This window comes from Herpailurus yagouaroundi, unplaced genomic scaffold, assembly GCF_014898765.1.
Source record: "Herpailurus yagouaroundi ecotype Mexico unplaced genomic scaffold, PumYag 166, whole genome shotgun sequence".
Taxonomy (NCBI): Eukaryota; Metazoa; Chordata; class Mammalia; order Carnivora; family Felidae; genus Herpailurus; species Herpailurus yagouaroundi.
In genome coordinates this window covers 7,076,906-7,101,799 of record NW_024412407.1, presented here as the reverse complement: position 1 = coordinate 7,101,799, position 24,894 = coordinate 7,076,906, and the positions used below count along the sequence as shown (strand labels likewise).

Sequence of the window (24,894 nt, the reverse complement as noted above, 5' to 3'; positions counted from 1 at the left end):
GACGGGGCGCCGGCGGGAGCCGATGCCCGCACGAGCCCGCCCCGGCCCGCCTCGGCCCGCCTCCGCCGTTTGCACGAACCTGCCGCGCCGCCGGCGGGGCTGCCGGGTGACAGCGTCCTCCCCGCGCGCCGGCTTCCCCCGCCGCCCTCCAGGCGGCCCCCCAGCCACACACACACGCCTGTGCCGGGGGATCTCCGCTCCTCAAGCGCCCCTTGCCAGGCGGCCGGGTGAGGCAGAGGAGGAGGGCTGGGGGTTCCTGGGGAAGCCCCTCTCCTCCAGCCAGTGCGGACCCCACCCCCAAATAGAGCCCTCAGCGGAGACCGGGGTGGGGGTGGGGGGTGGGACCGCGCTAGGGATCTGATGGAAACTGGACATTTTCTTCCCAGCACGTCGGCGTGTCTTTGCCGCCCCTTGGCTGTGGCTCCTCTGGCAAGGTCTGCTGAACCCCGCGCTGGCTGCCTTTTCTGTGCTTTAAAGAGGAGAGGGGAGGCGAGCGCTAGAGTGAGAACGTCAGGGTGCTGGTGGAGGCAGGGTCCTCACCAATGCGCTGTCTTCGCTGTGCACCTTTGGGCACGCAACTAACCTCTCTGCGTCGTACAATTGGCGTGAAGACAAACCATGTTATTTCTACTTGCCAGCATTGCTTTCTAATACTTTCTGTGTGTCAGGCACTGTGTAGAGCAACCTGTTTCTATCATCTTATTTAATCTTTACATTAATCCTATATAGGCATTATCATTGTGCCCATTTTACAGATAAGGCTGAAACTGAAGCTTAAATAAATAGCTGGCCCAGGGTTACACAGCTACATGAAATAATATGTGTGGGAAAAGAACTTTGGGAAGGAATGCATATAAGGATATTACTTTTACATGTGGTGACCTGATTCCGTTCTTAAAATCCTCTGCCCCAAAGAGTCCTAAATGTACTAACTGAAAGTAACTGTATTTACTCATTGCCACCAAGCTTACTAAGTGCCATCCCTGGTAGAGAAGGAAGGGGAGGTGGGATTTCTGCCTTAAAAGAGGAGCATACATAACCACAGCCTAAGCAATGCCAAACGGAGCCCTTTGGGGGGCACCAAGGCAGGGCACAGGGTACCCTGGCTGGGATGCTCTCATGCCTACCTAGATGCACCCCCCCCCACCTGTGGGTTTCTGTCCTCCCTGGAGGCAGCCAGTCCATCATTGCTCAGTTATCTACAGACCCCTGGCTCCCCCTCTGCGCCCCCTGTCCCCCAGCTACTTTGTTCCCGAAGGTTCTCTTCTTGAAGTTTTGTGTTGTTCCTGTTGGCCCTGCTGCTTTCTTTCCCATTGGGAAGGGGTGTCTTCAGGCCAGGCCCTGTGGCTGCACTGAGACCTGAGATGAAGGGGCTGCTTGGGGCTGAGGAGGAAGGGGGTCAGAGCTAGTGTGTTAGAGTCTGGCCCAGGGGGGCCGAGCCCCACCTAGCCACGCGACCTTGGGCGCATTGATGCCTCCTGGGCCTCAGCTTCCCCCTGTGGGAGGAGGTATCACTGAAAGAGGTGATCTTGGAGGCCCCCCTCCAGGTCGGAAATGCTAGTGTAGGGCTCTCTCTCTCTCTCTCTCTGCAGTGTTCATTTCGCAGCTGCCTCTTGGAAGGCTGTGGAAAAGGTCCTGTGGCTTGGGCTCCAGGGAGTGTGGGGTTTCCCTCTGACCCAAATTCTGCCCTCTCTCCCTCTGGGAAGGCTTCCCTTGGCCTCTGAGGCAGGCCGGCTGTGGTGTGGCCTGCCGGGAGAGGTGCTAGGCCAGCCAGCAGCTGGAGCAGGGTGCCGGCGCCTCCCCGACAGTCTGGCCTTCCAGACGAGCAGGAGGTGGCAACAGAAGAGCCAGGCTGCCTGGTGGTGGTGCAGCGGGTGGGGGGAGGGGTCGCCAGGTCATGGCCCCCCTCCCCTGCCCTCTCCACCCTGAGTGGGTTCTGAGAGAGTCTGCAGCCAGTCAGCCTCCTTCCTCTTTTGGGGGTGAAGCATCAGCAGATTTACTGACTTGTGAGCACCCCACTTCTGACTTGGCATTTTCCAGCGCAGAAACTGCTGAGTCACCAGAGGGCAGCCCCAGCACACTCCTTCTCCCCTGCATGGGTGGAGACCCACCCTCGTCCACCTTGATGGGTGTCTGGGAAGAAGCGGCTTGGAGGAAAGGCATTGGCGGAGGAAATGGTTTTGCTGTGGGAATCCTGGGGAAACACAGACTCTTGCCCCAGGTCTGGTAGACCGAGGAAAGATAAAAAGAACAGAAAAGTTGCTCAAGGAATCTAAATGGCCCACATGAGCTGAGAGGGGGAGGAGCACTGGGGCCCGGGGGCCTCGCTTTCCCCTAGGGCAGGGGTGGAAGGCAGGGGTGCAAGAACAGAGCGGAGCCTTGGCCTGCGCTCCCAGTTGCCTGAATTTCTCTGTGGGCTCCCTTGGCCTCCTCCTGGCTCCTCACCAACCCAGCCACTGGTGATATTCTCACTGACCACCTCTGCTCCTTCCTTGCCCTTATCCTGTTAGCCGTGAGCCCCAAGTGGAGCAGGGGCTCCACTCATTGAAGCAGGTGGGATGAGGAGTGAGGGGTGAGGTCTGGCGTGGGCATGCAGGCGGGGGCAACTGTCCATTCTGCCCTGAATCGGACAGCCCAGGCTTCCTGGAATCCAGAGCGTCCTGGGGAAGAGAGCGGACCTGGGGGACAGTTGCTTCCTGCCTGAGGTGTGGGAGGGGACCAGTGGAGGCTCCTGATCACCTTGGGAGAGGCCCCTGTTCCAAGGGCAGTGGTGGGAGCCTGCTTCCAGAAGTGGCTTGTGTTTGTCTGGAGGCAAGGCCTGTGTGCAGGGGAAGTGAGAAGTGGGTATTGTGCCTGCTTATTAACAAAGAACGAGTACGTGGAACACCCAAAATGACCATCTTCCTTTTCCTAGCACTTTCTGGTACATGGGGGAGGGGGAGTTCTGGGGGCCCTGCTGCAGCATGGCCAGTGGACTAAGAGATGGCATTTCCACAGTCCCCTATTTCAGCATTTCCTAACCCAGAAATTGCTGAGTCACAGAGGAATAACTCTGACCTCCTTATTTTTCTCCTGAGCCGGCTCCAGAATCCTTGAGTGCTAACAGATCTTAGAGCTTCTCTACTCAGGCCCCTCCATGGAGGACTGAGGAAGAGGGTAAGCAGAGCAGCCCCACGCAGAAGCCCATTAGGCTGTTCCTTGGATGCGCTCAGTGACCATATGCCGCCTTCCTAGGGCCCTTTAGAACCCAGTGGCATCCCCAGATGAACTTAGGATGCCTGTGAGAGGTCTGGGAGATGCTTCTGGGAAGGGTGGCCAGATGCCCTGCTCCAGATCGTATAAGATGTAAGCCGAAGCCATGAGCCACCTCTGGCTTGCTCCAGCTTGCTGTCTAGGCGGGGATGGATAGATGCTTGTTCCCGCTCGCCCTGATCTCAGGGCTGGAGGCGCCCACGGTCCAGGCCCCAGACCCCAGACCCCTGCAGAAGGTTGGGGTGGGGAGGAGCGGAGCTGGGAGAGTGCAGGTCAGACAGGGTGGGAGGGGAGGCTGGGGGCGGGGCTGGCAGGGCTGAGCCCTCTCTAGGCTGGAAGCCTGGGGTCGCTGAGTTTCCACGCTGGCAGGACCTCTGGGTTCACCCATTTCTAGATGTGGAAACGCAAGGCTCTGAGAGGTCATGAGCAGCACAGCGGTGCCAGGCCCCAGGCTTCCTGGCTTCCAGTCTCGTGGTTTGCTGTCCCTTGCCAGGCTGCCTGAATTGTGACAGCTTCTGAGCTGATAACCAGAGCATAGTTCTGTGATGATGCTCCCCTCCTGCCAGCCCCTTTTTCCCTCCTAACTTAAAAATATATATATATGAAAAATCTTGGGCATGTAAAAAAGGATAGATGATTTAATGAACTCCCTTCTACTTAGCACCCGGCCTAAGAAAATACCACCGATTCAGTTGAAGCACTCTCCCACCCCCAATCTCCTGTCAACTTCCCTTCCTTCTCTCCCTTGCCCAAGATAACCACTTTCCCCAACCAGATGCCCACCCTTCCTATGCACATATGCTATTCTGCATGTAGTGTGTGTGACTGTCTTTTTGAAAGGTCTCCTGACTCCTAGGATCCAGCAGCCCGTGTAGCCCACACCCAGGTAGAGAGCTTACAGCTGGCTTTGCCGCGTTCCTCATTCCTTCCTTGCTGGGACCCCGTGGCCCTGCTCCAGACCCTTGCCAATGGCATTGGTATTTGTTCCACTCATGGGGCTGCACCGGCAGGCACGGCCTGGCACAGAGGGCACTCATTGTAGTGGCTGAGTGGCAGCTGGCATCTTAGTTTGCCCTGAGGGCAGGCCCAGGAAAGACTGGGGTGTCTGGCCTGCCCTCTCAGCAAACTAGAGGGAGTGAGGTCGGGTCTAGCCAAGAGCAAGAAGGCCACTTGGGTGCTGGGTGGCATTGGGGGGGGGTCTCCCTGCCGGGCTTCCTCACTCTGCAAGACCAGTCCAGGGAGTTGCGAAAGGGCCAAGAGGTCAGCCACAGGCCTCGAGGTGTCTGGGTTTTGGCCTCTGAGGGCCAGGTAGAGCAGGAGCATCAGGGTGAGAGGGCCACTTCCCCCCTCAGTGGCCCTCAGGGTAGGGAGTCACAGGTCCTCAGAAAACAGGCTGGACTGCATTGATTCCCAAACCTGCTGATGTCAGGACCTCTTCACACCCTTGAAAAGTAGGGAAGCCCCGAGGAAATTGTGTGTACGTGGGTTCTGTCTATCCATATGCACCATACTAGAAATTAAGACCCAGAACATTTTCAAGCACTTTGAAGCAATATTAAAAATAACCTTGCGTCGCCACAAATAACATTTTTGTGTAAGAAATATTCATGTTTTTCAAAACAAAAAAATTAGGGAGAAGAATGGCATGGTTCCCTATTTTTGCACATCACTTCAACATCTGGCTTAACAGAAGGCACCTAGATTCTCTTAATCTGCTTTTGCATTCAAGTCCTGGCCAGGGGCCTTGGAGCCTCCAGAACACTCCACTCCGCAGTCATGAGGCAGTGAAAGGCCAACATTATCTTAGTAGTATTACGTAAACAGCTCTGGCCTCTGGGACAGAAAGGGCCCTGGGGTCCCCGGGGTCCCCGGGGCTGAAGGCCTGGGGGGGGGGGTGGGGGGGCGGGGAACGGTGGCTCGCTCCCTGGGCTGACGAGTCTGTCCCCCGCAGGTGTGCTGGCGCTATGGGTGCTGGTGACGCACGTGATGTACATGCAGGATTACTGGAGGACCTGGCTCAAAGGGCTGCGTGGCTTCTTCTTCGTGGGCGTCCTCTTCTCAGCAGTCTCCATCGCCACCCTCTGCACCTTCCTGGTGCTGGCTGTCACCCGACACCAGAGTGAGGGCGGGTCAGGGAGGGAAGGGCATGGGAGGGCCATTGGGAGGGGGGTGGGGGCTTAGGAGCAGACCCGGGATTCTGGTCCTGGTTCCAAAGCTTGTGTCCAAGGGACTCGGGCAGATCACTTAGCCTCCCGGTGCCTGGGTTTTCTGTGTTAAGGAGGGGAATGAGTACCCACCCCTAGGGGTGGCAGGGTTCAGTGAACTGCGTGCGAAGTGTTGAGCGGGGGTGTGAGCGCTGGAGGTCCGCAGTGACGGGTGTTATTAGCAGAACGGGTCAGTCCTTCCGCCCAGCTCTGGGATGGGAGCGCCCCCTGGTGGCTGCGACCAGCAAGCAGGCAAAGGCCCTTCCTGCCCCTAGGAAGTCTAATGCTCAAGCAGGTTGGAAGCGGCCCAGGGTAAATGCAGGAAGGCCCAGTACAGGATACAGACCTGTGTTTGGCCAGTCCTGACCTTCCCTCATCCCCACTGCCTCCTGCCTGCAAACCCTGAATACTTTAAAACAGGTATCACACTCCATCTCTACTGGAGTTTGTGGGGAGGGGTGGCCCCGGGCTGGCGGCATGGTGGCTGGGGTCCAGGGCAAGGCCCTCTCAAGTCGCGGTTGGGTTCCTGTCCCCTGCAGGCCTCACAGACCCCAACAGCTACTACCTCTCCTGCGTCTGGAGCTTCATCTCCTTCAAGTGGGCCTTCCTGCTCAGCCTTTATGCCCACCGCTATCGGGCTGACTTCGCCGACATCAGCATCCTCAGCGACTTCTGACCCGAGGGGTGAGGTTTCTGGACCCCGGAGGTCCTCAGGACCTGGACTCAGCCTCTGAGACACCAGACAGGCCTGCCACACCCCCCTGGAAACCCTAGATCTGTGGCAGAAGATACACAGCAAGAGGACTGTGGTCTCCCCGGAAGCTGTCCTGCTCCCGTTGTGGGGGAGATCCGGGTGCAGTGGAAAGGGGTCCTTCCTGCCAAGTTGCTCCTCCTCAGCCTGGCTGGAGGGCAGCTTTAGACCTTTTCAAATGGATCTATTTTCTTAGCGCTCAGTGAGGAATCTTCGCAAGGAGGGCCAGGGCAATGAGTCAAGGGGTAGGGCAGTGAGCCGTGACCTATGCCTGGGGGCACTCTCCCTCAGGCCAGGCTGGGAACCTGGGAGGTCAGGCCAAGTAAGGGATCTCTAGTAGAGGCCTCTCAGGCCCCAGCCCCAACACCCCATCCTGTTGTCCTTGAGAGTCAGGTAGCTTAACTCTTCAATCCCAGGGATGGCAATACTTGACTCTCTTTTTCCCAAGGCCTGGGGACCTGAGAGTTTAGTGTCCCTCATCACCCCAGAGCCGGTCTCCCATGAGCGTGCTAGAACCAGTCATCTTCGCCATACCCAAGCCCTCTCTTTTACACATACCGCCCTCCCCAAGCAGGACTCCCTGAACGAGGCCAGACTAAGTGTCTGGGAAAGGTGCCCTGCCCCCTGAAGGGCTTTGGGGAAGGGGGCAGCATGGTGCGGGCTGGAAGGAACCCCTCAGCTCCGTGCCCGGGCACCTCCAGCCCTACATTTCCATCCCTTCTCACATGCATTATCCCTAGCCACGAGACACCCCACCGACCCTGCCCCTGCCCGCTGCCCTTCACCTAGAGCTTTTGTCTTTTTTAATCTCCTTTCTGAAGGACAACATCTGCTTTTCTGCCTATACACTGGCACAAGGGCTCACCTAACTCGGGAGGGAAGGAGCTATTGTTACATAGATCTTTTTTATGTTAGGCTGCCATGTTGCACGGTCTACCCTCTCCCCACCTGATGTGTCCTGCCCTTCAGCTCTTTGCCTTATCTGTGTCACTGTCACTTTAGCAGAAATACAGCAGCCATTTGTATCAGATAGCCTCTGGTGGTTCCTTGTGGGGCGGGAATCTTGCGGGGAGTGGGGGAGGTGCCGTGGGAGCGGTAGGCAGGAAGGGCGGTGGTGGAGGGTCTCTAGTTAAACGGTCTCCTTAGCTCAGGTTGTGCCCTGGAGGGTAGAGGGGAGATCTGTGTCTGAGGGGCTGGAGGCCCTCTCCCTCTGGCCCCTCTTGGCATGGGGGAGCCCAGCGGCTTGGCTCTCAGCCCATCCCAGCCGGGGCGAGGATGCCCAGAGGCACGGCTTCGGCGCCACCAGCGGGAGGTAGTGCCTTATCCCCCCAGAGGCCAGGACAGACAGGAAGGGGGTGAACCTGCTTCCCTTCATATTCTCCCAGGCTGAGGGCTCGGGGCCAGGTCTGAGGTGATGCGGCTGCTACTCCTGCCGCCTGGAGGAACCTGGCTGGCTCAGAACTATATAAAGATGGGCGTCGGCAGCCTGGCACCTTTCCCTCTGGTGACTGGATGAGCTTGTCCCAGCCTGTTGCCTCATGCATGGTCTCTTCCAAGCTCGGTATATGTTAAGAAGGGATGGTACGTCCGAGCAGGAAGGGACCATAAACAGCGTCTATTTCTGGAGCCTTTAACTGATAACCAGAGGCCCCAGGAGGTGACATGACTTACCTGAGCCCCCGGCTGGGACTTGAACCCAGGTAGGTCTGATTCGCCACTCTCTGCGGATGTGTTAGTGAGCTGGGTCTGTGTATCTGTACCTCACACTCTCGGTGGGCCTTGTGTATACGGACCCAGACCAAAGCCGCTGCCTCTTTATTACTCCACCACGGGCAGGTGGGGGCCGCTAGGGTGCGTTCAGCATGGATTTTTCCTGCAAGGGAGCTGTCACAGAAGGGCAAGGAGCTGGAGGGCGTGCCAGCCCGCAGCCCGACCCTGGTCCCTCTGCCACACCAAATGAGACACACACTGTGCCGTGCAGCCATAATATGCTCGCTGTGCCCCCCTCACCCCCAGGAGGCCCTTCCACAGGCACCTTTAAAGCAAATAAAACATTTATTGTTCAGATTTTTTTTCCATTTTTTTCTTTTCTTTTTTTTTCTTTTTTACAAAAACATGCATACATACACAGGGGGTGGTGGTCCTCGGGAAGACACACGCGCGCGTACACACACGCACACACACACACATACTCTCACTCTCTCTAGCACACAAATACTTTCCTTCTTGGCCCCAGGCCTGGACCCCAGAAGCCTTGATGACTTGGCCAGGGCAGCCTCCCCTCCCCCATGTCTTGCATCCACTCTCCCACCCCCTTCCCTCTCAGCCGAGCTGGTCCTATGGAGGGCAGGAGTCAGAGCTGGGTGAGGGAGACCCCAGAAAGAGAGACGTCTCATGGAGGAGGGCAGTGACCAAGGGGTCCCTGGTGGTCATGCTGTGCTACTGAGGGGAGATGAAGAGTTTGGCACCATTGGCTCAGGAAGCACAGAACTCCAAGAGCACCTGTCTGCTCCACCAGGGCACTGAGATGGCGGACGTAGGGTGGCCTCTGGCAGGGGCAGGGACCAGATGGGAGGCCTGCCAAGGACTGCTCGCTCTCTTGGAAGGAGCTTTGTCTCCCTGCCCAGTGGCGGGGGGAGGGGGGAGGAAGCTTCCAGAGTCATCTGAAGAAGCAGGAGAGAGGGATTCCCCCTGCACTCAGGTATAGGGGACCCCCTGGCTCCTCCTACCCATCCCCTTCTCCCCCTCCTCTGGCCCAGCCCTCAGAGCCTCAGAAGGGCCACCCTGGTTGAGGCCAAGTTCACATTTCTGTGTGGAGCCTGGGGCTGTGTGCAAAGCCCAGGGTCTACAGAGCCAAGAATAGTGGTTATCAGTGAGCCTGACTGAGCCAGTCCTCCTCTGTGCAGTCCTGAGGAAGGGGGGCCCAGCCAGGGGCCTGCACCCCAAAGGGGTAGACTCTGTTCTTGAGAGAGCCATACCAAGGGCTGGCCGACTGCCCAGCCTGCCTCTTCTCGGGGTCCTCTCTGGTCCCTATCCTAGACCCAGGGCCCTTCTCAGGCTCCTTGGGGTGACTGTCAAGGGGCCGTTCTCTGGCCCCAACTACCTGCCCGAAGGCTCTCTGAAGACTCCGGGAATGGGTACTATGGCCAGAGGTTAGAAGAGAACCAGGTCCGAAGGGCAGGGTGGGCAGGCAGATCCGTTCTAAGCCTTAGAGATTCATAGGTTCTTCCTCCTCCACCAGCTGTTGTGAGGGCCTGGGGGAGAGACAAGGATTGAGATGCCGGAGGGCCAAGGGCTGCAGGAAGGGCCTCAGCCTAGCCTCCCAGGAAGCCTGAGAAGGCTGGGGCGGCTGTGCCAGGATCGGGGATCCTCAAGTTGGAAGAGTCCGAGGGGTGGAGAGCCTGTCGGCCAGGGGTCGGGCATTACCGCTCTTCAGCCAGGATGCCCACGGAGAGGGATGCCAGTGCGGTCACTGCCTCCACTTCTTCTGTGTCGGCCCCTGGCACCCTGGGCACCCAGGAGTCTGGACAGGAGGCCAGGCGCTGCATGCAGCCCCAGTATTTACCTGGGACAAGAAGCGGAGTCGGAAAGGGCTGGGGAAGCGAGCCCCTCCACCCTGCCACACCATGCATCCTAGACTGATATCGAGGCTGGACCCCTCAGGCCAAGGGCCCGACAGCAGTGGGCGTGTCCTCAGTTTCGGGTCAGCGCTCTCACCTGCCTCTGCCTTCAACAGAACACGTTCCCCTACTCGGGCCCCCCCGCCCCCCCGCAGCCCTGACAGGGTGAGCGGAGAAGATTCATCGTGGCTATGAGGGGGCTCCAGCAGGTGCCCAAGCCATTCTCCCACCTCTTTGGGTGAAAGGCCACCTGTGACCCATTCCCATAGGTATAGGGTTCCTAAGAGCACCAGGAGGGCTCAGTTTCTCCTAGATGGGGTCTGCATCAAAGTCATCTCACAGATCTCGAGCTCAAGCCTCCTGGAACACAGGATCTCACTCATGTGCTGTCCCCAGCAAAGCTCAGCCCAGCACATAGGACAGGACAGCGTGGTAGGTGGGAAGGACAGAGCACAGAGAGCTGACCACCACCACGGCTGCTCTGTGTGGCTGTCGGCAAGTCATTTACCCACCCTGGGCTTCCACTGCCCCTGCTAGGCCATGGACATGACCATCCTGCCGACTATTGTAAGAAATGATGTCTATGAGACATGCCCAGCCCAGGGCTTGGCCCAGAGTGTGAAGTACCCATGCAAAGTACCAGTGGCATCTTCACTGTTATGTATACTCACCCTACTGGCCCTGGATGTGGGGAAATCTATTTCATTCACTTTTGTATCCCTAGCATTGAACACGGGTCTTTATATAAAGTGCTCCATAGATGCTAAGTTGAAGGTGAAAATTTTAAATGCTTTCCAAATGTGAGGTTATTCCAAAACCAGCCCCCAGAGCAGGCAGCACTCCCAAGACCCTGTGGCCAGGATTGAGGGTCAAGGCAGGAAGCAGCGATTTTGTCAAAAGGCCTAACCGTTGCTACTGGCCAGGCCTTGGCCTAGGGTTGTGGCTGGAGATTGGAGGACAGTCCTGCCTGGAGGAGGCAGGGGTTCCCTGACTCATAGTAGTCCTCACTGGATCCATCTGGAGGGCTCCAAGAGTATCCATTCATGGGGAGGGAGGCAGTCCCACCATTACTATTGGGGTGATTTGTAGGAAGCTCATTCCAACACTGCAGCAGAGACCCTCACCTGGCTGGTACTGAAAGCCAGGGGACCCAGGTTACTGAGGGCAACTGACCCCTGAGCTTCTCCCAAGTCTGAGGGCAGGAGCATCCTCTCTCTATACTCACTGTGCACCTGGATCACGGCTTCCAAAGAGCGGATGGCGTTGAGGTTGGGCTTCTGCTTCCAGCCTTCTTCTGAGAGAGGATCCACCTACAGAAGAAAACAGTACATCAGCCACCCGTCTCTCAGGGAGCCACAGGCCCAGCTCTCCTACCCCAAGGGCCCCGGCTTTCCAGGCACAAATATTCATGTGCTCCTGACTCTGCCTACCGTTGGAAACACTGGTCCTAGACTTGACCTGGGGAAGGGGCACCCACTCTGTCCCCCTCATTCCAGGCCTGCCGCCCCCACCCTATCTGCAAGCCCTCCAGGAAGCACTCCATCTGCCTGCCCTTTGGGGCAGTCCTGGGGGAGCCGGGCTCCCTGCCCTATAGATGCGCAGACGGGAGCAGACAACTCACCTTGTTTCCCAGAAGAGCAGCCACACAGGCCTCAGAAGCGTCACAGATGGCTGTGAGGTCATGGCCACCTTCCAAGGCCAGCACCACTGCACCTCCCGCCAAGCTCATCAGCTGCTGGGTCATGTACCCAAAACCTAAAAGATTGGGTGGGGAGGAAGAGGAGAGGTGTGGCTGGAGGGGAGGCAGACTCTCTCTACCTCTGTGATTGCCCTGCTTGCTTCCTTTTTTATAAATGATCACCAGATGCATACACCTCTACTCCAAGGGCTTTCCCACGGACTCCCATGCAAAACCTACCCGTAAGCTTCAGTCAAGGCTTGCAGAGCCTAAGGGACTGGACTTGCATAAGGCCCACAGCTAGTAAGTGGCAAGGCCAGGACTGGAACCCGGGGCATCGACTCCGGCCTATCTTATCCACTAAGCTTCACCATCTTCTCTGTCCCCCAGGCCCTGGGGCCCAGCAGGCTGAGCGGGCTTCCTCTGTTCTGAGAGTACTGCTCCTTCCCATCTCCCCCTCCCCCCCCAAAAAACTGCCAACCCAGCCTGGGCAGTGCCTCCGCTCCCAGCCTGGCCCCATTCCCTGCCCCTCCCCCTGGGCTGGGGGCCCTCCTTACATTTAGCGGAAACATGGTAGCCACCCAGCGGGGCTGGGTGACCCTCAGCAGCATCAAACCCAGCTGACACCAGAACCAGGTCCGGAGAGAACTCTCGGGCAATGGGCATCACAACCATCCTGTGAAGGGTGCCAGATGCGGGGGCTCATCACTCTGTGCAGAGCTGCCGGGGGCACAGGCCCTCTCCCACCAGTTTTACTGTGTGCATCCTGTTCTTAGGACTCCTAGAGGCCCAATAACGGCAGGATAAATGGATCCCTGTGACCGCCTTGACCTGGCTGGCCACCCATGTCCCTACACAGCCTAAGGACTCAGCCACCTAGAGCTCTTGACTGGCAAGAGGCAGAAGGAGTCAAGGATGGGTCAGAAAGGGAAGGAAAGAGGAGTGAGCGTGTGTATGTCTGCGGGGTGTGGTGGGCGGGGCCATGGTGGGGGCAGGTCCCTAAGCCTCTGGGACTAGAAACCTAGAACTTGGCTACCACCCACTTTGGCCTGAGTTGACCACACGGGACCACTTGTCACTTGAGAGCTGACTCTCTTGACGTCCTGGGCCACCCAGATCCACTCTCTCATCCTCTCCCCCTGCCGGCCCCCCACAGCTGCCTCCCTCCACCCTTACCCAACTCTGAGGTCCATTTGGATGTCTTTCAAGGCCCTGGGCTCAGGACACACAGATACGAGGAACCCCAGTCCAGCTCTCATGGAGAGTATTTCCAGAAAAGTATTTGAAACCTACTTCCAGGGTTCCCTTTTCTCAAATGCAGAATGGGGACCCCGGAGTGAACCACATAAGGGTTCCTAAACAGAGCCCAAAGCCTCTCTTCTAAACTGCCTTTTCTTAAGCAACTTCCCCAATATGGACATCATCTGCTTTGTCTCTTTCTCCACAGTATAAATTACTTCTCTCCTGTGCAAAGCCCACCTCCTCCAGGCAGCTTTCTTTGACTGAATGTGGCAGCTGTGCTCCCTCCACCCTGCCTGTTTCTCAGCATTCAGTTCAACCTCGGCTCTTGGTAACATGTGACTTTATAAAGCACCCTTGGCTTTTTCATTCTGAGTTTCCTGTCTTCCCATGGGGGCTGGAGGCTCCTAGAGGCCGGTGTAAACATTGCCTCTCCTTTCATTTGTCTCAGTCTGGAAGGCCCACCCTGGGACTGGTTTAAAATGTCCAGTAATTGGATGAGGATGGGCTGCCAAGCCAACAGATCACCTCCAGCCTGGTACTGCTGGGAAAGGGGCAGGAAAGGGTGGCCTTGCTGGGCATAACTCCCCTGTTCCCCCAGAGCACTCACCTGAAGGCAGCCAGGTACTCAGGATCCCCCATAGGGGGGTCTAGACCTCCTGCCCAGGCCACGTTGACATTGAAGCCCTCACCGCTGCCAGCTCCCACCTGGAAAACAGGAAGCAAGAGAGACAGGAGGGGAGCAGAGTCCCAGGAGAGAAATCCCAGGGTGTCAGTGCTACAAGACCAGTTCATCCGGCCTCTTCACTTCCAGGTGGAGAAACGGAGGATCAGAGAGGCTAAGCAACCTGCCCAGGATCGCACAGCTAGTTGTGACAGAGGCACGGTCAGGGCCATGAAGGAGAGTCAACAGGGCCAGAAGGGGGCATGCGGTTACCTCATCCACGGCCCCACTGCCGGGGAAGAAGTTGCCATCATCATGGCGATGCAGGGAGATGTAGAGCACACTGGGGTCCTGGTAGAAGGTTTGCTGGGTGCCATTGCCATGGTGAACATCCTGCGCAGGGAGATGGACAATGGATTAGGGAAGGCCTGAAAGCACACAGGTGGAAGACCGGGGGAGGTTAGAAGGGATCTCAGAGTCCGTCTTCTGAAGGTCAGGACCCTAGACTGGCAGGCAGGAGCCTGGGGTTCCTGGAGCTACACTGTTAAGTGGTCCTAAGCAGTCCACTGGCTCTCTCTGTGCCTCAGCCTCTCCATGTGTGCACAGGTGTGAGACCATGAAGGGGAGGAGACGTGCCAAGGACCAGCCAGCCAGGAAGAGCGACAAACGTGTGGCAGAAGTGGGAGGAATCCAGGATTACGCGTGTCTGGAACCTCCACTACCGTGTCTGATCCAAGGTCATGGAGTGATGAGAACCCAAGCTGAGTTACAGAGGAGCTGTACATGGACCCCAGCGCCGCCCCTCCCAGGGAGAGCCGTGGCCTGACGCTTGGTAACTCACAGGACCGTGCGTGGGCACAAGTGTGGAAAGTTCTTCCACTGTCACCTTCTGCAGAGGAATGTCCCATGCACGGGTGTTCGGGCAGAGGGGTTTAGCACGGATGCATGTACTCCAGGGCTCAACAGCCTGAGTTCAAATCCCAGTCTCAGAACTTACTACATGTGTGGCTACGTGCAAGTTACTTAACCTCTCTGGGCTCACGCTCCTCATCTGAAACTGGGCTATAGCCGGGATCAAACAAACATATCACAGGTAAAACTGTAGCGTCTAGATGTGATTAGGAGCATGTTGATGTTACTGGTTATTGTTATTGCCATTATTACCACTGTAGCAGAAATGCAGAAATTATCAGATCTGCAGAAAGAAGCCAGTAGAGGCCAAAGAGCACTCAAATGTCTCTTGCCACGGTGGGAGGGTGTCACGGCTGAGGGCCTTCCCCCCACACCATCGCCCCTGGGCCTCCCACCCCCTGATGTGGTGTCATCTTCACCCACATTTTACACAGAAGGAAAGCGAGTCTCAGGAGGCTGATGCAGAACAAGGACAGGAAGCCATATCCTCTGCTGCCAGGCTCAGGGCTCTTTCCACAGGGCTCACGGATCTGAAGGGGCTAGGAACAGGGACCTACCCAGTCCATGATGAGGATCTTGCCGGCCTTGCCCTGTTGTTGAAGCTGCCGGCAGGCAATGGCCACGGAGTTGAAGAAGCAGAAGCCCCTGGGAGGAGGAGAGAGAGGTGTTGCCAGCCTATTTCCCCCTTGTAGCTCCACCTCTCCAGCCTCCTTCCTCTGCCTGCCCCTGGCCTGGCCTAGCCCTAGAAGGCTCAGGGGACGGAGGGGGAATGCCCCCCGCCACCTCATCGCCCCCACCAAGGCCTCCCCCCGGCCTTACATGGCTGTGGAATGGTCCGCATGGTGTCCTGGGGGCCGAACCACAGCAAAACCATTCTGGAAACAGAAAGAATGCTCGTCAACCAAAGGGTCAGCACCCGGAGACGCATCTCCGTGAAGCTGCCCCCAACCCGAGGTTCATCCCTTGAGTAGGGGTCACAGGACAACAGCTGTCCGCAAATCTGACCGCAGCCAGGCTGGATCCGAGATGCCCCGGTGCTGGGCCTCCGAGCCAGGCATCCTCTGCTTTTAGGCTGGATGTGAAAACAAACCGCCCCCGCCCCCCCCCCCCCCACTAACCTTGGTGTATTCGGGCTGTTATCACTTTATAACAACAGTTACTATTTGTTGGGCAAAATCTACTGCCTGGCACCATGCCAAGCACTCTACAAACACCAGGTTTCATCCCAACATCTCTATGAGTGTAAATGTTATCTAATCCTTACAACATCTCCATGAGATAAACATGATTATCTCCAGTTCACAGAGGAGGACAAATCTGAAGCTCAGGCAGGTTAAATAACTTGTGTGAAGCTGCCTGCTTGTGGAGGGCAAGACCAAAATTTACAACCCAGGGCTGAGCCTTTAACTGCAACGCTCCTCCAAGGAGAAGAAATGAACACGAGGCCACGTTGGGCTCCGAGCTCATAGACAGGGGGGCGCGTGGGCCTCAGCACAGGCCCCCGTGAGGTGCCCAGCCCAGAGCAAACAAGCACAGGCACCAACCGGCCTATAAAAAAACCCTCGGTATCGCCAAGAACCAATTTGCCAATGGACAAAGGTCCAGACGTGCTCTGCAACTCGCCAGGGGTCACCCCGTGGGTCTGTGTGTTGAATGATCCTGAATGATTATAATCCCGTGTCTCTTCGAGACAGAGGTCTAGGGTCACAGTGGCTTGACTCCCCACCAAACAACATGACCCTAAGGTTCAAATCTCAGCTTAGTCCCCCAAGCACTCAATTTCCCTTCCAAAACCCTGTGGGGACGATCCAGAGGAACAAGAGGTCTGGGCCTCCGGGTCTGGCTGTCCCTGCAGCGTCCCCTGTGGTTCACCCACCTTCAGCTCAAACCTCCTACCTTTAGCTCACGGGAAGCGACTTTGAAGGCGAGGTCAGTGACGCTGCCGGCTGCCCAGCGGGCCGCATTGGAAGAGTGCAGCTCATTCCAGATGGTATCGGTATCCACCTGTGGGGGCCAGAGCCAGGGCCTGCGTCACCAGAGGCCCCCCACAGGAGCCGGGGCCCACTTGGGCGGTGCCCACCCCACGGCCAGGACCCCAGGGGCAGGGAGCTGGGCAGACAGCGCTGCCTCCCCAGTGCCCCACCACCCAAAGGCAAGGCCTCCTGTGTCCCCCAATCCCAGCATGACTTCTCCTTCCCAGCTTCAGTCCATATCACCAGCCCGTATCTGGCCAGCACTCTGCCGGCAGCATCGCGCCTGCCTCCCCAGTCAGAGGAGGGGGCATGGCGTTACCTGGGCGGGACTTGGGGTTTGGACCGGGAGGGGGTTTTAAGCCCCAGCTGACTCTGCTCAGGCCCTGCGGGACGGTCGGAGCTCGAGGGGCCGTCTGCACCACTGTCTTCCACTCAGGGCCCCTAGCCCAGGCTGGGAGGCCCCCCAAACCCAGTCCCTGGGCCTCAAGGCTAGGGAGGGGCCGGGGGGCATGATGGGGAGATGGGGAGGGCGAGGCGGACCAAGAGAGGCGAGGAAGGCAGAGAGAGTCGCAAGAGGCTGGAGAAAGAGAGAGAGAGAGACAGACAGAGAGGGAGAGGAGGGAGGAGAAAACAGAAGCAACAACAGTTGGAAAAATCAGAAAGTGGCAAGAAATGGGAAGTTGTGAACAGGGCGCTGACTGGCTCCCAAACAGCCCCCCAGCTACGGCTCCCACTTCCCTCCAGAACTAGGCCTCCATCCCGTGCCTGCACACTCCTGGCTGGGACACCACCAGAGGAGGCAGAGAGCCCCTGAAGCTGGGCGAGCCGGGAGGAGGGGAAGGTGGGCAGTGGGAGAGAATTGCCTGGGTCGCCAAGGACACCGGAGGCACCCCCACAGCCCCAGGCCGTGGAGCCTGACCTGCTGGAGGCCAGCGTGGAAGGGACAATCCCGACCACCACCAGGGTCTTACGAAGGGAGGCGATCCCCTGCTCTCTGAACCTCACTCGACATTTACCACACACCGTCTCAGTGCAAGGCACAGGGCTCCCCACTCAGGAGACACTGATAGGTGGAGGACACACCTGTCCACAAGGAGCTTCTAGCCGGCAGAGGAGCATTATGGGAGAGCCCCTGGCCCAACGGGTCTGGTAGAACCACAAGAACAAGCAGGTAGGGGCTGGGCCTGGGAGAACAGAAGGGAGGAGCTCCGAGAGCCCGTGGCAACGGCCGCTCAAGACCCCCCCGGGCACACTTACCCCTACCCCACCACAGGGCAGCATCACAAACATCCGCTGTGCCAGGAGCCCTGTGGGGAGAGGCCCAGTGTGTGTGAGCTGAATCCTCTCGGCTCTGGCCCGGCTGGGAGCACAGAGAGCCCGCAGAGGGCTGGGGCCAGGTACGCAGGGCAAGAGGGCAGTGGGCAGCGGAGGGACTAGGGCAGCCTGGGGATGCCCAGGATCCTGGGGGCACAGGCTGGGCAGGGGTGGGGCAAGAGAGCACAGGGGATGAGTGGGCCGGGTGAGCCAGTGGAGGCCCCGGGGACCCCAGGCACCATGAGGCCCCTACCTGCCAGCTTCCCGTTGTCCAGTTTGAGGCGGCTGAGCGGGTTGGTGCCATAGAGGAGCACGTGCCGCTCGGAGTGCACTGACTGCAGCTCCTCCAGGGAGGCCTTCCGGCCCCGGAGACACTGGGGAAGGGCCCGCAGAGCTCCTAAGGCCCTGCTCACCCCCTCCCTGCCATCACCGCCACCCGCTTGGCCCCTCATCTCCCACGGGCTCCAGGGCCCCCCTTCCCTTCCCTTCCCTTCCAGCACTCCCACCTCCTCCGGTTCCGCGGCCCCCTCCCTGCCCGCTCACCTCACACTGGCTCCGGAGCCCCCGCTCCTGCAGCCGGGACCAGATGCTCTGGATACGGCCCGCGTGCTCCGGGTGCCTGCTGTTGTCCCCGCAGGAGCACTGGTGTTTCAGCATCACCGAGTCATACACCAGCCCTGCCAAGAACAGGGCTCAGGGCCCAGACCCAAGGGAGTCCCCACCCCCGCCCCTGGCTGCACGCACGCGCGCGCACACACGGAGCCAACCTGACATGCCCCCCGTCACACAATCCCGCATACCCCATCCTGCCCCTCGGCCCCTCACACCCAGACACACCCCCACCCCGGTCGCTAACCCAGGCAGCCTCAGGCACCCCGCGCACACACGACACAGCCCCAGCTAATGCTGCTGCCACACAGCCGATGCCTTCCTGCCACACTGTCCCAGCTCCCCTGGCCCAGTGCATCCACCATGACCTCAGGAGCTCAGAGCCTAACAAAAGGAGGCCTAATGTCAGGGTCTCACGCTGGATGCCATGACCCAAATAGGCGGCCACGGGGGAACAAGAGGAGAAAAACATTCCTCCGAAACCCCCAGATTGAGAGGGGGGAAGCCTACGGTGACACTGAGCCACGTGACAAGACAGATGCAGTTTTGGGAAAGTGACTGCTTCGGCCTGAACAGCGGGGACGCCTAGAGGGCCCTGCACACGGTGGGTGTCCAGCACGCCTCAGGACAGCAGGATCTGCGAGACTTTCACACCACTTGGCCCAGGGATGCCACTCCTTAAGAGTGGGAAACAACACCAGGGGTGAACGAAGGTTTGTGCACAAGGACGTTCCCGTGAGGGAAAACGAGTAGCCCAACCCGGAAGAAATCTTGAAAAAAATACAGATAGAATACTGTGACGAAATAGTCCAAAAATCTCATTTTTACGGGCGAGTTGCATCACAGCGTGGTCGTAACACGCTCACAGAACAAGGCGGGGCACAGCACGCAGGCCGTGTGTAGACGGGGTTTGTACACAGCTGGATTAAGATGGGGCTAAACGACAGCGGCCTTCAGGAGAGGCTGCTTTGGGGTGGTGGGATACTGGCTGGTGATTTTTATTTCATTCGTAGGTTTTTACGTGGTTTACGAAATTTCTAAAATGCTTTTAAGCTCTTTTTACAAGCAGAGCAACTGTAACAAATGTCGCTTTTGAAAGATCTGAGCTGGGTGCGAGGAGACCCGGATTCTTGGCCTGGCTTGACCGTCAGCTGGCTATTTGGCAACCTTGTCACCTTAGGTCCCCGGCGCCCAGGTCTCCTCATCTGTAAGATGAGAACCACCACCCTCTCTACCTGCTTCATGGGACGCCACGTGGACCTAACAAGACCCAGAAAGCGCTCTGTGGCCTCAAAAAATGTCCTGAGCGACACCACGACACAGACACGGACTCGTGCCTGAGCCCGTGTGCCCCCAGCCCCTTTTCCCACCCCCACTCTAATCCAGGCCTCACCTGTGGTGAACGGCAGGGTCCTGGCAGAGGTCTCTGAGCTGGGCAGGACACGGGCCTGGCTGGCAGGCTCTGGGGTTGGCAGTGAGGCAGGCGCAGCTGGGGATGACTGAGCCCTGGACAGGGGCCGGTGACTGCCCTGGGCCAGGGAAAGCAGCACAGAGTCCCCAGTTCCTCCCCGTGGGAGCCGCCCAGCCAGTCGCTGCTGCTCCCAGAGGAACACCTGAGGGACACAGGGGGCCTCAGATTCCAGGTCTCAGGATTCTGCTCCATATGCTTCTGCCCAAGGTCTCAGAAACCTCCAGGCAGGACCCCTTCCGGGAGAGATTCCAGGATGCCTCCAGCCTTGCCTCCTGGCTGGGCTCTGGCCTTTGACTGCTGAACCCCCTGCCCCCGCCGATGCCCCTAAAGGTCCGCAGCCCAGAACGACCACGCTATTCCACCAGAACGCCTTGGAGCCTTGGGACTCCAAAGCCAGAACCCAGGTAAGGGGCCTCGGGCCAACTTCCCAAGGACACAGGGACCTGTGTGAGCCATTGCACATGTGTGGACTATTACCATGTGCCATGGGCCGACTTGTGTCCCCCCACTTCCTGTTTACAAAGTCCTAACCCCTGGCCCAGTACCTCAGAATATGACCTGATTTGGGGACGGGGTCTTTACAGAGGTAATCAAGTTAAAATGAGCTCATCAGGGTGAGCCTTAATCCAATATGACTTCTGTCCTTATAAAAAGAGGAAATGTGTACACAGACAGGCATAGAGGGAAGACGATATGTAGACTCAGAGAGAAGGTGGCCATCTGCAGGTGGGGAGAGCAGGCCTGGAGCAGCCCCTTTCCTCACGGCCCTTGAAGGAACCAACCCTGAGGGCACCTCGATCTTGGACTTCCGGCCCCCAGATCCGTGAGACAATAAGTGACTACCGTTTAAAGCACCCAGTTTGTGCTACTTGTCACAGCAGCACTAGCAAACGCATATGCTGTGAGCACGCCCTGGCTCCGCCCCATTTCCTGCCCCAGCCGCCTTCCTGGACACGGTACAACGGGTCACAGGGGAGATGTACTAGGGCAGGAATGCACGTGGCTCCACGAGAACCCAGCCTCACTGCTGCACAAGGACACGGCTGCACCCTGAGACTGCCGGGCTGCCGGGGCGTGGGCGTATGAGGACGCATGCGCGCGCACGCTTGTGCCCGGATGCGTGTAGGGGTGTGCGTGCCTGCACCTTGGTGCGGATCCGATACGGTAACCGTGGGTCCTGGAGTTGTCTCCCACACTGGTAACCTGGCTCCCTCCCCTCCGTCTGTGCCAGACCCCAGAGTCTCCCGACTGCACCTTCCCAGGGAAGCGGGCGCTGCCATACCTGCTGGTGCTGCTGGAGAGGAATAGGGCCTCTGGCTTCGTGCTGCCCATGGCTTGACTCCCTGTGCTCCAGGCCGTCATCCCCCACCGGCCCCACTCCCCCACCATCTGTCTCCAGGTCCTCAGCTGAGGGGATCTGCCGCAGTCGGGGCTTCTCACTTGGCTTGGCTGGCCTCTGGGGAGGGGAGATGCCCACTGAGAAGCCATGCTGGGACTCAAGGTGTGCAGTGGGCCACGGTAGGCCGGGCTGGGCGGCTGCTCATCTTGCTGGGGCTTTAGCAGCCAGGCAGCTCTTGGCCCTCAGGAGCCATATCCTCTCTCTGGCCCACCAGATCCTCACCCTTCCTAAGCCTCCCTTCTTTCAGCCCCCAGGGTCCAGTTAAGCAACCCCTCATCACCTCCCCTACCCAGTTCCCCTCACCTTGATCAGCTGGACGTGAGGTTTGAGCCGGTCCAGGCGGGGCTGCAGGGGGCCCAGCGGTGGGGGGGCGGTGGCGCTTGGGGGCAGGGGCTCTGAGCGGGTCCGGCTTAGTGGCCGGTGGAGGCCTGACCCAGAGAGCCGCTCGGTGGTCAGTAAGGACTGGGCAAAGTGGAAGGGCAGGGGCCCAAGGCCGGGCACTGGAAAGAATGGGGTGGGGGTGGAGCATAAGGAGGGAACCAAAGGGAGGAACGGAAGGAAGCAAAGGCTTGGGGTGGTAGGCGGCAGGGACTCAGCAGGGAGACACGCAGGATGGGGGACTGCAGAGGGGCAGGAAGGAAGGGACCCTTCCCGGGCTTGGCCCTTAGCAAGATGCAGGGACCAGCCCCTCCCCTGGAGAAGCCTGGGAACTCACCAGTCAGCAGGGGCGCGTGAGAGACTGAGGGATCGAGGAGGAGAATGGGCTGTAGTCGAGAGGACAAGGGGCCCCCAGACTCAGACTCCAGGCTGTGGGGCAGGAAGAGGGGAGCATGGGGGCTCCCCAGGACCGGCCCCCGAGGGCCCAGTGTCGGATGGGTCCTGCGGTCAGCATCAGCCTGGAGAGAAGAAGGGAGAAGTCACAGGGGGGAAAGATCCCTCCCAGAGAGAGCAGTGAAAGTGCCAGGGTGAGGTGGTAGGAGAAGGGAGCGAACAGAAGCTGGGGGCTTGCAGTGGGGGAGGGCGCCTCAGCCACTCACCCTGGCAGGGGCGGGGAGCCCCAGCGTGATTGCGGGCAGCAAGGACACTGTCGGCAAGGCGAACGGGGCCAGAGAGGTCTCCTGCAGCCGCAGCCGCTGGCCCAAGAGCGCCTGCCATGGGGAGCAGGGCAGGGGTCACCGGTCCCAGACCTCTACCTCTGGGCACGCCTTCCCCAGAACCCCCAGGAGGCTCGGGTCCAGGCTGCCCAGACCCTGTGGCCCCAGCTTGGTCACGGCTGCTCGCTGAGAAGAAGGCTGAGCCTCAGAACGGCCCCCCTGCCCCCCGGAGAGCCCAGCCTGGCAAGGCCTTACCTCCGAGCCCAGGACGGGGTTGGGGCCTTGCTCGCTGTCATTGGGGGAGCTGCACCCTGATGCTGGTGTGCTGCTGCTACTGGGGGAGGAGTCTGGGGCGGGGAGGGAAGCACAGTCAGAGGCCAAGCATGGCCAGAGCAGGGCCAGTCCCCCTTCCCCAATGGGCGGCCTCTGCTTCCTGCTTTCTTCCCAGAAGGGCAGGAAGAGGGCCAGCCACTGGTCTCCAGTGCCTCTGGACACTTTTTTGAAGGTGACCCTTCTTCTGGGCAGACGTCAGCTTAGCCAACAGTACGGGGCTGGCAACTCACCCCCCCTAGCAAGTGTGTGGGACACATCCTGTATGACCATGCACACTAGCCCTGTCTGGGTGGGACGTGACCCAAAGGGATAACACCAGCACCTCTGCTCACCCTGCTGGCTCTTACCACCGAGGGTCTCTGCAGGCCGCCGCCGGAGACTAGGCGGGGCGCTCTCCTTTCTGAGCAGTGGATTCTTCCTCCTCTCCAGGGACTTCTTGGGCTTGTAGCGCAGCTTCAGGTTGGGCTCAGAGACTGTGGGAGCACAGCGTTACTTGGCCCCACACCTCCCTCCTCCCAGTCACCTCTGAGTTAAGGTGAGAGAAGGCAGTGCCTGGGAGAAAGCAAGCCACTGGGGGCTGACCTTCTGCTCCCCAGCCAGACCCTCCCACCCCTCCACACTCCCAACCCATGTCCAAAGCCCTGACCCCTTAACTCCCCTAGAGGGTCTCCCCCTGCCTGTCCCACTCGCCTGTCTTTCGGAGAGGGAAGTGTTCTGGGGGGTCACTGGGCAGGCTGGGAACAGGAGGCAGAAAGCTGCTAAGCATAGAGCGAGCAGCTCCTTCCGTCTCCAAGGGCTCGAGAGTTCTGTGGAGTGAAGGCACAGGTTGCTTCAGAGGGGTGGAGAGGCCCAGAGACCTGGCAGCCAAAGGCTCTGCAAGGGCTCTTCCTGAGCAGGGGCCTCCGGGACCTGCTAGGGGAGGCAGCAGCAGCTGACAGGGCCAGGCACTGTGTGGCGGGATAAGAACAGGGGCCATCTCCAGGTGGCAGCATTGGGCCACCCTTCCTATAGGCAGCCTCCAACGCAGGCCTCAGATCTAGGCCTAGGAGCCAGGGTCCCAGGGCTTGCTTGGGTCCCAGTCACACTGGGAACTCTTTGTCCCAGCAGGAGGAACCTGCTCCAGGAATCAGGATTTTTTTTGGTGCTTAGGGAAAGTCATAAAGAGAAAAGGGACTCGTGTACGGAAGAAGAAAGCCAGCGTGGTATGTCGGGGTCTCAGTGAGGAGTACGAAGGGCTTCGGGTGGGGTGGGGAGAGATAATTCAAGGAGAAAAGGGGGCAGGTGTCGGGTGGGGTGGACAGCATTATAATTAGAGGCGAGGGGTAAGGGTCAGGTGATGGGCAGCTGGGAGGCAGAGGGGGAGAGTACGAGCGAGCGTGCACAGGCTGACCCGTAGGGAAGAGGAGGTGAGGACACGAGGGAGCCGGCGGAGAGCGAGTTACCTGTAGGGAATGCTGGGGCTATTGGGATGGACTGTTCTCTCTAGGGCTGCCTGCTGCTTCTTTAGAATCACCTCTGCCAGCTTCTGCTTGACCACACTGCTAGCTACGGCACCTATGGGGGTGGGAAGTCACGAATGGGTTGGGGGTGGACGGACGGTGGCCTCCCTGCCGCATCCTCCGCCCATTGCCCCGTCCCCTCCCGTAATACGAAGCGGCCAGGGGCCCTGGCCTGCTCAGGCGAGAGCCAAGCCCGTGGCCCCACCCCTTCTGCGAGGCCCCGCCCACACTCTGCAAAACCACCCCAGCCCGCGTGCGGTCCTTACTTCGCTTGCTCTTGTCCTTATTGAGAAGCTGCCGCAGCTCTTGCTCCTGCTGCCCCACCTGCAACTGGGGCACCGGCGTGTCCATTGGGAGCTGTGGGCAGGGCCGGCCGCCCAGGAAGGGGCAAGGAGTTGAAGACTGAGCCGAGGGTCTGGGGGAGGCGGGAGGCAGGGAGGGGGGCTGGGGGCGGAGCTCGAGGCCACAGCGTGTGCGGGGAGCTCTGACTTTACCCTCATGGGTTCCGCTGAGCGCTGAGGCAGGCCTGCTGCGAACAGCAGGTGGTGGTGCAGGTGCTGGGGGTGCTGCAGGGCCAGCAGCGCCGGCTCTGGCGGGGGCTCCACCGGGGGCCGCTGGCCCACCCGCAGGTCCATGGGCTGGGGCTGAGGGCCTGGCGTGTCCGCTGGGGGCCTGAGGCGGCCTGGGGGCACACAGAGAGGGCAGGGTCGGCAGGGAAGTTTGAGGGAGAAGGTCAGGACCTAAGCAGCCTCCTCCAGGCTCACTTGACAAGGGCAAGCCACCCTCAGGTGCCTTTTCCTCACTTCAGTCCTCACCGCGGTCCCATGAGAAAGGAGGTCACGTAACCATACAAGGTTAGGCTATCGAGGTAGCGCTCCGATC

At 59.2% G+C, this 24,894-nt stretch overlaps 2 protein-coding genes across 9 annotated transcripts in view; one reads left to right on the top strand and one right to left on the bottom strand.

Moving 5' to 3' along the window:
* The first annotated feature begins 22 nt into the window (after positions 1–22).
* On the top strand, positions 23–7,237 carry SLC48A1 (solute carrier family 48 member 1). The gene is made up of 3 exons (XM_040488346.1): positions 23–227; positions 5,204–5,371; positions 5,996–7,237. Exons 1-3 carry the CDS (start codon positions 23–25, stop codon positions 6,130–6,132), a joined length of 510 nt encoding a protein of 169 aa, XP_040344280.1. The 3' UTR covers positions 6,133–7,237.
* A 1,061-nt stretch (positions 7,238–8,298) lies between these two features.
* The window catches only part of HDAC7 (histone deacetylase 7), a 36,622-nt gene continuing 20,026 nt past the window's right edge, over positions 8,299–24,894 (bottom strand). For 6 of the 8 annotated variants that reach the window (XM_040488341.1, XM_040488343.1, XM_040488344.1 and 3 more), the window contains 24 exons: positions 24,507–24,694; positions 24,279–24,369; positions 23,956–24,067; positions 23,204–23,319; positions 22,861–22,986; positions 22,436–22,527; positions 22,124–22,234; positions 21,802–21,982; positions 21,390–21,586; positions 20,970–21,143; positions 19,610–19,829; positions 18,151–18,284; positions 17,861–17,981; positions 17,551–17,600; positions 16,217–16,324; positions 15,140–15,195; positions 14,878–14,965; positions 13,682–13,801; positions 13,355–13,452; positions 12,063–12,181; positions 11,449–11,582; positions 11,053–11,137; positions 9,634–9,772; positions 8,299–9,461 (listed from right to left, as the gene is read on the bottom strand). In XM_040488341.1, coding sequence (XP_040344275.1) covers positions 9,416–9,461; positions 9,634–9,772; positions 11,053–11,137; positions 11,449–11,582; positions 12,063–12,181; positions 13,355–13,452; positions 13,682–13,801; positions 14,878–14,965; positions 15,140–15,195; positions 16,217–16,324; positions 17,551–17,600; positions 17,861–17,981; positions 18,151–18,284; positions 19,610–19,829; positions 20,970–21,143; positions 21,390–21,586; positions 21,802–21,982; positions 22,124–22,234; positions 22,436–22,527; positions 22,861–22,986; positions 23,204–23,319; positions 23,956–24,067; positions 24,279–24,369; positions 24,507–24,694 — 2,906 coding nt within the window. In that variant the 3' untranslated portion in view covers positions 8,299–9,415. The remainder of the gene's footprint in view (positions 9,462–9,633; positions 9,773–11,052; positions 11,138–11,448; positions 11,583–12,062; positions 12,182–13,354; positions 13,453–13,681; positions 13,802–14,877; positions 14,966–15,139; positions 15,196–16,216; positions 16,325–17,550; positions 17,601–17,860; positions 17,982–18,150; positions 18,285–19,609; positions 19,830–20,969; positions 21,144–21,389; positions 21,587–21,801; positions 21,983–22,123; positions 22,235–22,435; positions 22,528–22,860; positions 22,987–23,203; positions 23,320–23,955; positions 24,068–24,278; positions 24,370–24,506; positions 24,695–24,894) is intronic. The other 2 variants (XM_040488338.1, XM_040488340.1) reach the window with 2 other exon arrangements.

Bases quoted from the DNA above. Each gene is read 5' to 3' on its own strand.
- SLC48A1 (XM_040488346.1), top strand. From the start codon at position 23: ATGCCCGCACGAGCCCGCCCCGGCCCGCCTCGGCCCGCCTCCGCCGTT. The intron at 228-5,203 runs GTGAGGCAGAGG...TGTCCCCCGCAG, and splicing joins GCCCCTTGCCAGGCGGCCGG to GTGTGCTGGCGCTATGGGTG. The intron at 5,372-5,995 runs GTGAGGGCGGGT...TGTCCCCTGCAG, and splicing joins GGCTGTCACCCGACACCAGA to GCCTCACAGACCCCAACAGC.